The following is a 16250-nucleotide window of genomic DNA, read 5'->3' as shown; positions in this document are numbered from 1 at the left end:
TATCCCTGGAATTAGATATGTTTTCCGAGCCATATCCACTGTCTTAACTTAAAGCTGCAATATGTAACTGTTTGGGCGAGCCGACCAAATTCACATAGTAATGCGAGTTATAGATCTATCATTCTCATTGAAGGCAAGTCTATGAAGCAGTAGAGTTGTTCTCTGGGCACTATTTCTGTGCTTCCCGTTCTTAAGTTTCGTTTTTGCATCTTTTACTTTCAGTATTGTACACCAGCTTGAAACAGCTGAAATACAATATTTTTTGTTTATTGAAAATATATTTCACAGCAGTTTTGATGGTACAATGATTATCTACACTATACTTGCTTTTTATGTCCCATAAATTGGAATTTGGCGAACTATTCGACATTTTAGCAACCAGAAATGGCGGAGTGATTTAAGCATAGCGCACCTTCATGCAAACGGTCTGTCCAACCCTGTAGTGCAGCTATAAGCAAGCATAAGGTGTCGGATCTGCTGGCTAGCTAGTTAACTAACCCTTTAACTAGTCTAGCTGTTCGCGCAACAGCGTCACTCTATGCTCCTGTTGTTTAGTTTGTATTATAACAAATGCATGTAAATACAAAGCCAGTATTATTTTATATTCTAACTAAAGTGGGATGTGTGTTTATTTTCTTATCTCTTTGCGTGTCTATGTTCCATGTTTACTTCATGGTTATGCCTTCCCCCAAACTTCAGTGCGTTCAAGACAACTGGGAACTCGTGAAAAAACGAGCTCTGACTTGGAAAAGTAGTTTTGAACGGTCATCCAACTCGGAATTCCAAGTTGGGAACTCGGGCCTCTTTCGAGAGCTTCGACTAACCAACCTTAAGATCACTGACGTCATGATTTGACCTCGTTTTTATCCAAGCTCCCATTTGTCATGAATGCACCATATGGCGAGTAGGTGTGTCGAAAGGAGTGGGCGAATGGACAGGGAATCAGCTTATTGTGCAGATTTGCTGCCACTCAAGAAACAAAATTTAAAAACAGTTCAATCAAAACCGTCTAACGTAAAGCAGAAAGCTTTCGACACACTCACTACTTTCCACACGCCCACTACTTTCATTTCGACACACCCACTCGCCCATACTCCCGTCGCAATTTTGGGATGATGCTACGTCCCCTTCTAGAAATATGAGCCATGGAGCTTGCCAACCTGCAGTAATAAAAACCGGAAATGAGTTCGTTCAGCCATTCCTATGGGGGAAAATTAATGGGGAAGGAATATGATTTTGGGATAAACGTCGAAAATATGGTCTGAGGTTAACACAGGCTTAGGGGGGGGATCTTATATATTTTGTTCTATGAGAAAATATCGGTCAGTTAACGTGAACTTTATGAATTATGAAGCCTTTTATGTGCTTTGTGATTTTTTTTGATTACATAAATGCTTAAAATGATCTCATAGAACAAAACATATAAGATAGTTTATCCAAAAACCATACAAAAGCTCCATTCATTTTCTCATAGGCTTTGTCCAACGAATCAATGGCTGAGTTAGTGCCTACAAAAATATTCCATTACTATTTCTCTCTATTGATGGTGTCAGAGGAAGGCCCTAAAAATTGTCAAAGACTCCAGTGACTGGAGTCATATGCCGCATTCAAACGTCGTAACTCTGAAATGTCCGACTTGCTAATTGGTTGAACGGGCACGTGTATAACTACAACCAGTTAACAAGTCGGAAATGTCAGAGTTTCCTAGTTCCGACTAGCACGTGAACACGGCAGTAAACCAGGGCAACTGCTTGCCCTCAGTCGGAGTCTCAATTTACTGTTGCAAGTTAGAATTGTAGAATACACAAGGTGCAATTTCGAAATGTGGCTTTGCATCAGCAGTTTTTCTCTTGCTATGTCAGTCAATTAGCCCATATCAGCTAAACATTTTTAGATTGGAAGTTAGTCTAACGGCCAGCTATCTGAATTTAGTAATCATGGTCGGGGGCCCACAAGCCATACCCCCATTAATTTTGTTGGTCAGTCTCTCTCAGATCTCATATTAAAAACAGCAAACATTTCTCTCCACCCTATGTCAAAATGTGTAGAATTGCAGGAAATTTGCTGTAAAACAGCTCATGTTCCTCTCCTCCCTAAGGCAAAATTAGTAGAATTGCATGTAATTAGTTACACAATTGCAATATTTTCTCTACACCCCAAGGCAAAATGTGTAGAATTGCACAAAATTAACTTTAAATCTTTCTCTCCACTGTCAAGAGGTGAAGCCCCTCATGATGAGTTCAGATTTTTTATGTCTTGTCTGGGTTTGGCTGGTGTAGGCCATCATTGTAAATTAGAATTTGTTCTTGACTGGTTAAATAAAAATATCTGCATTGACTCATCACATATGTTACTGTTTCTTTATCTATCCTGTGGCCTAGTCACTTTATCCCTACCTATATGTACATATCTACCTCAATTACCCCTGAACACGGACTAGGTACTGGTACCCTGTGTATATAGCCATGTTATTGTTACTCATTGTGTATTTATTCCTCATGTTGGCCTATTATTTTTCTTGTATTTCTCGTTTTTTCTCTGCATTGTTGGGAAGGGCCTGTAAGTAAGCATTTCACTGTTAGTCTACACCTGTTGTTTTACAAAGCATGTTAGAAATGGAATTAGATTTTGAATTGATATCTGGTTTTAATGTCTATGGTGTGTATATGTGTATGGATTGTCACTAGTTACTACAGCCACAAAGTCAAAATTCATGAAAAACAAAAATGAGCTTTTTAGGCTTAATTTAAGGTTATAGTTAGGCATAAGGTTAACAGTGTGGTTAAGGTTATGGTTAGGTTTAAAAACAGATTTTAAGAAGTTGTTGAAATAGGCGGGTTTAGCCATAATTATGACTTTGTGGCTGTGGTCTCTAGTGACAACCGTGTATGTGAAGCCTTGAGCTCCCAGTAGGCCACAGAGCCAGTACAGAGAGGTTCCAAACAAACCTCTTTATCGATGATAAATGTTGATATTTTGGTAAAACAGGCATCGTCGGCATATAAGTTAATATAATATTCCAGAGGGCTATTTTGTCCCCCCCCCCCCAAAAAAAATTAAGCCTTGGCCAATTGTGCACCGCTCTATGGGACCCCCAATCGCAGCCAGATGTGATACAGCCTGGATTTGAACCAGGGACTGTAGAGACACCTCTTGCACTGAGATGCAGTGCCTTAGACCCCTGCGACACTCGGGAGCCCTTAGTGTTGGGAGCCCCCAGGTGACCAATAGAGAATTGAATAGCTTGATGGTCCATGTTATTACCATCTTAAAACAATTATATGTGTTAACATAGGCCTCGTAGGCCTAGTTATAGAGAAAACACATACAAAAATAGGTATTTGGAATTAAAGGTGGTTGTTAATCATGTTTTACCGAAGCACTCCCCGGAGGAAGAAGGCCATGTCCCTGGCACAAAAAAGTTAGAGAAACGCAGAAAGAAACCATGTAGCCTTGCCTTGAAAGCAGTGTAAGCAGATAGAGGCCAGTTATGGACCTAAACCAGTGAGGCTACTGAGGGGAGGACGGAGCAAATGGAATGGCATCAAGCACATGGAAACCATGTGTTTGATGTATTTGATACCATTTAACTTATTCCACTGCATCCATTACCACGAGCCAGTCCCCCCCAATTAAGGTTCCAGTGACCTAACCTCTATGTCACGTTCCTGACCTTATTTTCCCTTATTTTGTATTTATTTAGTATGGTCAGGGCGTGAGTTGGGGTGGGTTGTCTATGTGTGTTTTTTGTGTTCGGCCTGGTATGATTCTCAATCAGAGGCAGCTGTCAATCGTTGTCCCTGATTGAGAATCATACTTAGGCAGCCGGGGTTTCACGTGTGGTTTGTGGGTGTTTGTCTTCCGTGTATGTAGTTGTGCCACACGGGACTGTTTGTCGGTTAGATTCTCTTTTGCTATTTTGTTTCGTTTAGTGTTCAGTTTAATTGTTAATAAAACATGGACACTTTCCACTCTGCGTTTTGGTCCGATCCCTAATCTGCCGTAACACTCAAACACTCATGAAAATACGAAAGTTATTGTCTATCAAAGAATGTCCTTTTGGCCATAAAAAAATGTAGTTATACAAATGGATACATCGATTTTATTCAATTTGTCATTTTTGTTAGTGAGATTCGAAGGTTGGGGGTTCGATCCGTGGTCAAGTCCAAACAAAGACTCTAAAATTGGGACCTGATGCCTCTCTACTTGGCACTCAGCATTAAGGAGATGGATTGGAGGTAAGGCCCTGCAACAGAGTAGTATCCTGTCCAGGGGGTGTACCTGTACATCACGTTTCCTCATGCAAAGGCTTACTTGTCCAAGGTTACTTACTTAAAGGAGTAGTTCATGATTTTTTCACTTGTTGTTACATAGTTCCTCACACTGTAAGTAGTCTATGGGCCAGGAGAAATTGTAATCCATGGTTCGGTTGTCTTTAAACAGCCACTACAAACTTAGCTAACGTTAGCCATCACTAGCTAAAAATCAATGGAAGGGAGAGGGCCATGTGATCCCTGTGACCAAAATAACCTGAAATCAAATCAACTCCATATTTGGTTTGATGTTCACATGCCCCTGTCACTACCATTGATTGCTTAAAAACTATTTTAGTTTCTTTTTGACAATTTTCATGGAAAGCTATTACAGTAAAGTACTTCATTGTTCCCCAGAAATGATTTGATAAAAATGACTGCATTGGGCCTTAAAATGCAGGAAATGCGTTATCCATTTTTTTTTTTATAATCTGGAGGACCACCCATCAATCATGTCCAGACAGCATTAAACCCATTCACAATGACAGCAAACTGAAAGTTCTCCTTGTTGTCTCCCCTTTCAGTATTTGACAGATCTAAAATGACTCGATCTCCAAAGTCTAGATTCTAATCTAAACCCTATTAGTCATTAACATATACTCATAGGCTAAATTATGTTATATTTGTGTGAACAAAAGGGCTAGTAGAAGTAGGTGATTAGAGGGGCCAAAATACCATCTAAATTGCTCTAAATTGAATAGGTACTACATTCATGTGCTACCCAAAAGCATAGCAAAACTAGAAAAAGGTATTCTCCTCCCCACTCACATCATCCAAATTAAAATGTCATGACTCATGACACAGGGTAGGTAGAAGAGGGGAAATAACACACCCAGAGTGAAACTAGGTTGAAAAACATCCTTTAATAGGTCCGTGCCACACACTAGTGAAAAATAAAGCTCCTACAAAAAGAATGATACTTTTTTTCCACAATATCTTAAATAAAGTAACTTCAAGTACTCTGACTTGGGTACAAAAAACTCTAGCTGCCTCCATTAGGCCACGACACACAGCAAGATTCAAACACAGTGGTTACAAATGGCCTTACGTCCTCTGTACTGTAGCAAGGCAGATATGGGGAAATGTTTCATGGGAAAAAAGACCAAAAAATACTTAAACGTTGTTTGTTTGTTTTTCTCTTTCTGTATGGAGAGGAATGATTACTGTGTCACTGTCAGACTTGAGGCCATGTTGGATTGAAATTATATAAAAAATAATGTCATCATAAAAATGGAAAAACCAAAAAAATGATATCCCCTACGCCCCTGTTGGAAGGGTAGGCACTACCAAGATTAAGGATACCACAGTGTTTGCAGAGGATATGTATATATTGTACAAACAATATTTATAATGTTTTTTTTAATCACTTTCACTAAAATAGAATAGAATGCTACAATCATTCTAAGGCATAAACAATATCTGATATTTTAAACAATTCGTTCCAAACAAGACTTGAATATTGACATTAATAAACAGTATATACACATGTATCACCATTGTCTGACTGTTTTTCTGCAATTTTTGTAATTAAATGCAGTTGTACAGTTTTAACGTAATGATTACAGTCCTCTGGTGCCCAAAAGCATAGAACAGTGTAAACAGTAAAAACATTTCTTGGCTTTGTTTCATATTTGGGAAAAAAATAAAATAAAAAGTCAAACACAAAGACAGACATTCCTTTCGATTCAAAGCAGTTGAGCTGATTCTTCCTTTTCATAGAAAATGATGTGGACCTTTTTTATTTTATTTATTTATTGATTCATAAATAATGATTAAAAAATTAAATACATTCACTATAATACGATTAAATAAAAATAAAACGTCTATTTACAAGTAGTTGAAAGTATTCTACCGCAGATGCATCTTGGGTGGTTGAGCAGGATGAGGATTCAGTGCAATGATCTTGAACAGGAAATGGTATTGCACTAAGACACCCGGTTGACATTGTGTGGGACTCTTTGGGTGTTCGGATCCCTGTTGTACTGTAGCAACACCAGCGTTACAAGTCTGTCTGTTGACATTTCACTTTAACCGCCCCGGGTTCGTCCCAAAGGTACAGACGGACTAGCATCATCATCTTGTCGTTCCCAAAACGTGGTGCCTCTGCTATGAAATGTCAAATAGAACTTTACTGGAGGTCTGGTTTGAGACAGTGATGATGATCGGTAAAACAACACCCGAACTGATGGATTAGTTTATTTGCTTGAGAAGCTCTGTCCATCTCTTATCAAAGAACTTCCTCATGTTGTGTCCCGCTCGCCCAATGTCTGAATTGTCTTCATTAAACTTTTCACAGTTATCAAAAACCAGGTTGACGTCAATAATGAAAGTCTCCAGATTCTGATACCTGAAACGAGAGGTACAGATCATTTCGAGTAAATGAGTAAAACACTCGATTGGTATGTTATCTTTTCCTGGTTACGTGACTAGATCAGAAAAAAACTCTGGGTTAGTCATAGTATGACTACTAGGGAGTGGATAGTAATAGTGTCATATTAATAGTGAACTCACTGGCTGCTGATGAGCTTCTCTCTGATGGTGGCGAAGTCCATGGGCTTCTTGATGACCTTCCTGTAGCCAGGGATCCCCTTGGTGTTGACGGGGTTGAGGAAGGGCCAGGCATCCTGGTGGCGCTCCAACTCAGCCAGGAGCACCCTGCAGAAGAGAACACACACACACGTCACAAAGGGAATGTTAACAGTACATTGGACCTTCAATTATTTAAAGAGGCTGAACGCAATGCCCCAGGCAAATACATTTACAACCCGCATGTACATTTCCATCAGCAACTCACTGATTAAAGTGATGATACTTGTGCTTAGAAAATGACTCAAAGGTTTATGGTGTAGTACAGTACCTGCACAAACCCAGGTCTCTGTTGTTGTCTCTGGCTGTCTTGGCTCTCTTCACACACACCACAGGGCTCTCCTGACTGGGTGACTGGGGTGTGGGCGGGGCCTGGGACGGGGCGGGGCTCTCCTCTCCTTTCCTCTTCCTGCTGGGGGGCTCTTTCGCTCCTCCTCCTTTCTTCGGGGTGCTGTTGGCGCTCGCCGAGTCGTCCTCTGACACCTCCACGTTACCGTTACTGTTGCCGGCCTGCTTCCCGTTCCGCTTGGCCTCAGCAGCGGTGGGTTTCTTCCCACTTCCACCCGCCACCGGTTTGCTGGGCAGCTTCTTGTTCTTGGGAGATGGGCCGCTCGCCTGAGGGGAGAGGGGAGGAGGACAAAGATTCATGCCGATGTACTTACAAAACAATGGCACTTAGCATATTGTGTACACAGTGTTGTTGAATTACCTACTTTGAAATAATATATGATATGAAAATGACAGTTACATGATGTACTTTGAAATAATGTACATGCCTGATATGCATGTCTGACATACTTCTACAGTAAGGTAAGATATGTAAATGTTGAACAGTGGGCTGGACAGTTTTGGTCACCTTGGATATGCAGGCGGGGCAGTACCAGTCCCCCTCGGGGATGGTGGTGATCTTGGGTTTGTGACAGTACGTGTGGCAGCCTTTGTCACAGCCGTCACACAGCAGGAGCAGGTCCTCGTTGTCACCCTTCCTGCAGATCTGACAGTACTGAAAGCAGACAACGCAGTGTTACCTCAAACCCAAGGGATGGATTACGAATCAACATTTACCAAGATTTACATTGGAATCCACTCCCTAAAGGACTTGAAATGCTCTCCAATGACACACAGTATTCACTTCCCTAGCATATTGAAATTCCGTGCCAGCCAGCTACAGTCGTTGAGGTGTTACTCACCACTTTCATGATGGACCTCTCCCAGGCGATGGACTTCTGGAGCTGCTGGAGACACATGGCCAGCTGGGCGGCACTGCGGACGTCGCCCAGGGCCTTCCTCCACACCTTCATCCCATGGGCCACCTCCTCCTCGCCCCTGTGGAAGGCAACACAGATGTCAGAGGAATGGACGCATACAAACAGGAAACGGAAAGTCGGGACACGTACGCATGCAGGCAGGTACACACGCTCAATCATTCGCTTTCCAACATAAACACTTGCCCATACACAGACACACACCCACTGTCACCACAACTAGCTGAAACTACAGCTGTGCAGACAGACGCAGGTATGAGAGTGAGTGAGGGTGGCAGGCAGGCAGCAGGGATATATGGGTACAGATACACACACCACCAGGGAGGAGTGATGCCTATGTAGATGCCGGGAGAGGAGGGAAAAGAATGGTAGGGGGGACGAGGTGGACGATTACTGACGCATAACACCATGCAGACGGCCAGACAAAGTCAACGGGGAAAAACATTCGCCACACAGAGTCAACCCCAAACCAGAAGACAACCATAAAATACACAATAAAAGAGGCAAAACCAAAAAAGCGACAGCATAGGTAGACGTCTTTTTGAAAAATGAAACAAAAAAAAGCACACAGAAGTGTTTGCTTGAATGCTGAGTGGATGACCTACCCTTCCCTGTCAGCACTACTGGAGGGAGCGGGGACAGTGACGGTACCGATAGCCCCCACATTATCCAGCCTGATCTGAATGGTGGTACCTAAGGGGCTCCTCAGGTACCTTCTCTCGATGTTCCTCTCCAGGTCCGCCAATCGCGTCACCGCTATGTCCAGAGGGTTGTCCGCGTGACGCACCACGCCGCCCGCCTTGTGGTCCGCTTTGTCCTCTGGTTGGTCTTTGTCGGCAGCGCCGCCCGCCGCTGGTTGGTGTTTGGGGAGGGGCTTGTGCTCGTGGTAGACCAGGTCCTCCCTCTCTGATTGGGGCTCGGGGTACATCCAGCCCTGCGCAGAGAATGTTGGGTAATGCAGTCTTTAGGTTCAAACTTAAATAACAACCTATTCCCTGGCTACTGTCACTAGATCTTGGTTAACATTTAGACTTGAAACGGTTAGTGGGGGAGTGGCCCCCGCTACAATTCATTACTTTTGAACAGAGACCTATATTTTCTCCAATGGATAAGGATGAGAGCTATAATAAAAGGAAGCTTCTCATTTGTTGATGTCGTTGTTGTTGTTTACCTTGACCTGCAAGCTGGCGGTGGTGACCTTCCTCTCCAGCTCCTCCACCTGCTGCAGCACAGCGATGTCCATCTCCATGGCCTGCTCCTCCACACACCACCCCCGCACTGACTCCACACTCACCTGGCTCTCCTCCAGCTCACACAGCTCTATCATGGCCGCTGCAGATTGGGGAGGCAGGACGGCATTAGAGACCAGTCATACACTCCATAGACGAAGCATACATATTATTCGCACATCAGACCCAACATCCACGGCCTTGCTTTTGTCGCTCGATACTCCCTCCCCAACGCAACAACAAAACCACACGCACTCTTACCACACACACACACACACACACACACACACACACACACACAGATTAAGAATTCAATATCCAGACACAAAGAGCTGTTCAATCAGAAACCATGTGAACGTTAACAAATCTGGCTTTGATGTCAGACTCATATTGAGCAGTCAGTCATGCGTCATGTACCAAATGTCAACTCATTGTGAAGCGCAGGTGCTTGGAGTGTGCTCAGTAGGGGTAGAGCTACTCAGGGCTGTCATAACACAGTGCTCAATCAGACTCCAACGCAAAAGTCTTTGTGAAAGTCTGGGCCTTCCAGTCGGAGTGCTGCTCAGTTTCACTGACACAAAATCAAAGCTACTTTATTCATCGGGATCTGTTGGCTAAATCTACTCTGTAAAGGCTATGCAGATTGCTAAAGATTGGGTAAGTGAGGGACCTACCGCCTGTGTTTGTGTCTGAATTAGTACTCACCGTCTCGGTGCTTGGTGCAGACCTGTGGGATGAGCTCCATGTATTTGTGCATCTGTCGGTGCAGGCCCTTCTCTCTGACTCCCCGGCTGTGGAGGGACTCCACCAGGGAGCGCAGCTCCTCAATGTCTGACACTCGCCACCAGCCTGACAGCATCTCTGCGCGCACACACACACACACACACAAACACACACACACACACACACACACATATATAAATAAACGTATAGACATTTTTTAGAAAAATAACTTAAGACAATATAATGCCCCCTTGAAATAGATCTACAGTATTCTGATACAGAACACACTCCAGTGCTGTTCTCTCTCCTCAAGAGATTCCTTTCTTCCACCCAGTAGAACAAAATCAATTATTCATTCTTATGACTCAGTGAATGAATAAAGGTTAACTGAATAAATAGATGACTCATCCCACACACGCGCTCGCACACACACACACGCTCACCCTCAGGGATGGGCCGTGGTGTGGGGTGATCCGAGTGCTTGGGCACATCCATCATGGCGGGAGAGGGCACCGTGGACGAGAGCTTCTCGCCGGGAGGAACAGGCGACTCGCTCTTGCTGGAGACGCTGGGCGCCGCGTTGGCACTGCCCTCCACGGAGCTGAGGCCTGAGTGGCCTGGCAGGGGGCTGCTGCAGAAGGGCAGCTGGCTGGGGCTCATCATTCCACTGGGCCAGCCACCGCAGAACGCTGAGAGACCCAGCAACGACCCGCCAGCCTTACCCTAGAGGGGGCAGATACATACACAGACACTTCAATATCATGATTAGAAAAACTAATGTGTATCACTACACTTAGGGCTATAGCTTCAAACAGAACCTACATTCTTCTGATGTTACATTTATTCATAGGATTTTCCATTATCAGCTTCTACTACCGGTATAAATCATTAGGACAAGGGGTCTGTCCTGGCAGCGTACTGACCTGCAGGGCTGACAGAGGGTAGTTGATGAAGCCAGCTGGATGGTGGGGGCTGGCTGAGGCCGACGCTGCCGAGGGGGTGAGAGGCAGGGCGGGGGAGGCCGGGGGAGACCTGGGCCGTGTGAGGCTGGAGGAGGGCAGCGGGGAGGACTGGAGAGGGCCGGGCCCTGGGGAGGGAGAGGTGGTTAGGGAGGTGTCGTCACAGGGGGAGCGGGGGAGCAGGGTGAACCAGTGACCGCTCCTCTCTGTCAGGACCCTGAGGAGCTGGTCACTGGGGAGGTACTGGAGCTGTGGAGGGGTAGGGGTTAGGGTGGAGGTCTTCATAGGGCTGAAAAGCTGGGGTGGGGGGCTCAGGAGAGAGGAGAACGAGGAGGGAGACGAGGTGGAGGTGGGGAAGCCGGGCTTGGCCTCCTCGCATGGCAGGTTCGGCGCCGTCAACGCACAGGGGCTTGTAGGTAAGGCGGGTAGAGAGGCGTTGTGGGCGGGATAGGATGGTGGTGTTGTTATTGTGGTAACAGAGGGTGGCGTGGGGCTGCCGTTGTATTTGGGACGGGGGTCTGCCTCGGCTTCGCGGGTTTCCTTGGCAACGTCCTTAGCGACATGGAGGAGCGTGGTCAGTTTGGAGAGAGAGGCTGACTGCAAGAGGAAAAGATTGGGAGAACCTTTCTTCTCCTCCTTCCCTTCCTCTGACCCCACGGGGGTGTAGACGCTCCTCTCCTCCCCGCCGACGCCCCCAGGTTTCTTCTTCTGCACCTCCTCCTCCTGCGGCTCCTCCTTGATGTGCACCTCCCCTGCTGCCGTCCTCCTCCTCTCCCTCTCTTTGTCCAGCTCCCCCGCAGCTTCTCCGCTCTCCATGGCCTCGATGAAGACCCCTCCGCAGTGGGGCAGAACCCAGTAGCGCCGGCGGTACCGGTCCTGGCCGTACATCATGGAGCGCAGGGAGTGGGACGCCTCAAACAGCTTCCTCCTCACCTGGTGCTGTTGCTGTGAAACCAAGCAAGACCGTCATGACCTGAGTTATAACTAAATCAATGAATCAATCATTTCTAATTACTATTTTCTAACTATTTACTAACTTCCACAGAGATGGAACTCTCAGATCTCCGGATGGAAGGACTTACCTTGGCTAGCTTCTCTATCTGTTTCTCCAGCTCCTCCACACTAGTTGATTGGTCCCCATCGTCCTCGTCACACGTTTCCACTTTCTTCCCCTTCTTCATCTCCTCCTCCTCTTCCTCGTCATCTTCATAGGCCAGGTCGTCGCTGTCTTCGTCTTCATCATCGTCGTCGTCGCTTTCTGCTCCGGCCTTTCTCTTGCGTTTGAGGCCAGAGGAAGGCGTACCCAGGGGCTGGGTCTCCTCCCCTCCCATGCTGGCATCTCTCTTCCCGGTCCGCTTGGCATGGATGGTCCTCAACCTGGAGAGAGAGAAACACACAGGTGAGCTTTCAGAAGCGCACACACACACACACACACACACACACACACACCCGTCAACACACATGCCACTTACTTTTTGAGTTTGCCCTCGATCAGCCACTTGTCCTTCCTCATGTTGGTCATGTGATCAAGGTTCTTGTCGATCTCACTGTAGAAACAGAGTAAGATACAGTATATGTCAGTTCACACGTACAGGTAACTATGGAAACAGTGAGTAAATGAGGGACACAAAGTACATTGAAAGCAGGTGCTTCCACACAGGTGTGGTTCCTGAGTTAATTCAGCAATTAACATCCTATCATGGTTAGGATCATGTATAAAAATGCTGGGCATGCCATTATTTTGCTACCATGGCTATGTCCCCATAGGATGACAATGTCCCCATCCACAAGCACAAGTGGTCACTGAATGGTTTGATGAGGATGAAAACGATGTAAACCATATGCCATGGCCGTCTCAATCATCAGATCTCAACTCATTTGAACACTTATGGGAGATTCTGGAGCAGTGCCTGAGACAGTGTTTTCCACCACCATCAACAAAACACCAAATAATGGAATTTCTTGTGGAAGAATGGTGTCAGATCCCTCCAACAGAGTTATAGACACTTGTAGAATCTATGCCAAGGTGCACTGAAGCTGTTCTGGTTCGTGGTGGCCCGACGCCCTATTAAGACACTTTATGTTGGGGTTTCCTTTATTTTGGCAGTTACCTCTAGTTAACACAAGCAGTACAATTTTCTCTCTCTCTCTGTAGAGTGAATAGCCTGCAGCACTAGTATCCCTCCATTCTCGTGAATAATTGATGTATTGGCTTCTCTCTCTATCAAAATTGAATCCCACTCCAGATTAGCTGATCTATCCGGAGTCTTACACAGCATTAATAAAACACGACAGCATTAGCAGCAGAGTGAAGTCAACTGAACGTCATTATTTGTAAGGAGCTAAAAGGCAGTAGGCTCACAACGGTATGGAAGCCTCCTGTACACTAAACCTTTCACACTGGCTCCACCTAATAAGACAGGAAGGGACGGCGATGCCTGATCTACAAGGATGTTCTCTCATGCTCGTGAAATGTTGTCTGCATATCCTGTCAGTAAAACCAGTAAAAACATAGAATCCATATTTGGATTTCATGTTTGATCTCCTTACGCCCAATAATCTATTCCCTTGTAGCTCCACTGGTATGAAGCCTGTGTGATGTACAGCGCTGGCAGGTCAGCATCTCTCCTCCTACCTGTCTACGCTTTTGCTGCAGATAGAACCTGACCTTTAACTGTTTCGTTTCAATTGTTCTTTCGTCCCTCCTTCTGACGGCGCTCTTGCATCAGCATTATCTATTTAAATGTTTGGCGTCTCCTGTTATTTTCTCCTACCTGACGACACTCTTGCTGCAGCATTATCTATTTAAATGTTTGGCGTCTCCTGTTATTTTCTCCTACCTGACGACACTCTTGCTGCAGCATTATCTATTTAAATGTTTGGCGTCTCCTGTTCTTTACTCCTACCTGACGGCGCTCTTGCTGCAGCATTATCTATTTAAATGTTTGGCGTCTCCTGTTCTTTACTCCTACCTGACGACACTCTTGCTGCAGCATTATCTATTTAAATGTTTGGCGTCTCCTGTTCTTTACTCCTACCTGACGACACTCTTGCTGCAGCATTATCTATTTAAATGTTTGGCGTCTCCTGTTCTTTACTCCTACCTGACGGCGCTCTTGCTGCAGCATTATCTATTTAAATGTTTGGCGTCTCCTGTTCTTTACTCCTACCTGACGACGCTCTTGCTGCAGCATTATCTATTTAAATGTTTGGCGTCTCCTGTTCTTTACTCCTACCTGACGACACTCTTGCTGCAGCATTATCTATTTAAATGTTTGGCGTCTCCTGTTCTTTTCTCCTACCTGACGACACTCTTGCTGCAGAACTATCTATTTAACTGTTTGGCGTCTCCTGTTATTTTCTCCTACCTGACGACACTCTTGCTGCAGCATTATCTATTTAAATGTTTGGCGTCTCCTGTTCTTTACTCCTACCTGATGACACTCTTGCTGCAGCATTATCTATTTAAATGTTTGGCGTCTCCTGTTCTTTACTCCTACCTGACGACACTCTTGCTGGAGCATTATCTATTTAACTGTTTGGCGTCTCCTGTTCTTTACTCCTACCTGACGACACTCTTGCTGCAGGCCAGCTCATTGGCCAGGAAGCCTAGTATGGAGGCCTTCTGGGCGGGGGTGTGGGCCTGGAAGGCCTTGGTCTTCAGGCTGAGGGCCAGCTCAGCCAGCTCAGTCTGCCCACAATGGGCCCCCATGTACATCTGCAGCACCTCTGACACATTGTCCCGGTTGATGCCCACGTTGGTCAGATGGTCCCCCAGCATGGTCTTGGTCTGGGGGGAGAGGAGAGAGACAGGAGGGGTGAGTCATGGAAGATAGAGGGAAAGACAGCATGGTCTTGGTCTGGGGGGAGAGGAAAGAGACAGGAGGGGTGAGTCATGGAAGATAGAGGGAAAGACAGCATGGTCTTGGTCTGGAAGGGGGTGTAGGGAGGGTTGGGTGGTGATAGAGTGGTCCCCATGTACACTTTCCAGGGGAGTGTTGACTCATAGACAATGGACTGGTTTCCCAGACACAGATTAAGTCCTAGACTAAAAAGCATGTTCAGTGGAGATTCTCCATAGAAAGTGCTTCTTAGTTCTTAGTCTAAGACTAGGCTTAACCTGTGTCTGGGAAAGCGGACCAATGTGTGTAGGCTTTTATTCAGAACATGCTTGGTATGTTCCTGTACATGTACAGTATCTCACCTTGTGTCCAGGGGGCAGTCCAGGGTCACACACGGCCAGGGAGAGGAGTCTGACCAGCAGGTCCTGGACGTGTCCCATGCTGTCTCCCACGTTGAGCAGGCCCTCCTGCAGCATGCCCAGGGTGGGTACGTCCACCCCCACATCGAAGCCCAGCACCTTCCCAAAGCCGCGTAGGAACTGCATCAGCAGCAGGCAGTCAGACACCGCAACCCCCGGCAAGATCAGGCCAGGGATTCTGGAAAACTCTGGAAGAGGCTGGAAGGAAAGGTAAGGAGAGAAGGAGGGATGTTTAGGATACATCTCACATGACACCCTGGGACTCCTATAGTGCCCTATGTGGACGGCAGTATATGGGGAGTAGTGTGACTAACATGTTGCAATGCCAATGACTGAATCACATGGCTCTGAATGGCAACTTTTTTGGGGGGGGTTTTCATTAGTAAACATGTGGGGGGTTATTATCTCGTCCCTCCTTATGCATTACTCTCTTTAGCCACTTGATGGCAGTGTACAGCACAAACCGTGTCCAGTACTCAGGTTTCACATATGACAGATAACAGATATACTGTACATTACATACCATTGTGATGATACAATGCACTTAACCACCCATAACCCAAACCTAGACAATATTAACTTGTCAGTTCAAATATATATAATGTAAAAGAGATGTAACTACATTAAACGGCCACCTACAATTTGGAAAGCTAGGTCCCTTTAATGATGTCACCCTTCAGACATCACGCAGGACTGAATCATGGGCAAGACGGGTAATTTATTACCTTATGATCGGCCAGACACATGTCTTCATTTGGCTTCTTCAGCTCCCTGGCAATCTCCAGTTCCAGCCTCCTCAGCTCCAATTTCCGCTCCTTGTTCAGGCGTTTCTCATCCCTCTTTTCCTGCCGCAAGCGCTCGCGCTCCTGAGGGCCCCAGAGAAGGAGAGAGGAGGGGAGAGTTAATGGGCTCAC

The 16250-nt window shown here is 45.7% G+C and overlaps 1 protein-coding gene across 7 annotated transcripts in view; it reads right to left on the bottom strand.

Annotated features, from left to right (window-relative positions):
• Positions 1-5156: 5156 nt before the first annotated feature.
• The window catches only part of LOC120033107 (bromodomain adjacent to zinc finger domain protein 2B-like), a 68944-nt gene continuing 57850 nt past the window's right edge, over positions 5157-16250 (bottom strand). For all 7 annotated transcript variants that reach the window (XM_038979359.1, XM_038979361.1, XM_038979360.1 and 4 more), the window contains 15 exons: positions 16062-16202; positions 15280-15534; positions 14642-14865; positions 12548-12622; positions 12158-12452; positions 11040-12020; positions 10560-10839; positions 10099-10254; positions 9336-9496; positions 8770-9098; positions 8090-8225; positions 7756-7902; positions 7171-7514; positions 6825-6968; positions 5157-6660 (listed from right to left, as the gene is read on the bottom strand). In XM_038979359.1, the coding sequence (XP_038835287.1) occupies positions 6504-6660; positions 6825-6968; positions 7171-7514; positions 7756-7902; positions 8090-8225; positions 8770-9098; positions 9336-9496; positions 10099-10254; positions 10560-10839; positions 11040-12020; positions 12158-12452; positions 12548-12622; positions 14642-14865; positions 15280-15534; positions 16062-16202 (3825 nt within the window). In that variant the 3' untranslated portion in view covers positions 5157-6503. The remainder of the gene's footprint in view (positions 6661-6824; positions 6969-7170; positions 7515-7755; positions 7903-8089; positions 8226-8769; positions 9099-9335; positions 9497-10098; positions 10255-10559; positions 10840-11039; positions 12021-12157; positions 12453-12547; positions 12623-14641; positions 14866-15279; positions 15535-16061; positions 16203-16250) is intronic.

Source organism: Salvelinus namaycush, chromosome 40 (genome assembly GCF_016432855.1).
Source record: "Salvelinus namaycush isolate Seneca chromosome 40, SaNama_1.0, whole genome shotgun sequence".
Taxonomy (NCBI): Eukaryota; Metazoa; Chordata; class Actinopteri; order Salmoniformes; family Salmonidae; genus Salvelinus; species Salvelinus namaycush.
This window is presented reverse-complemented; position numbering and strand designations above follow the sequence as displayed.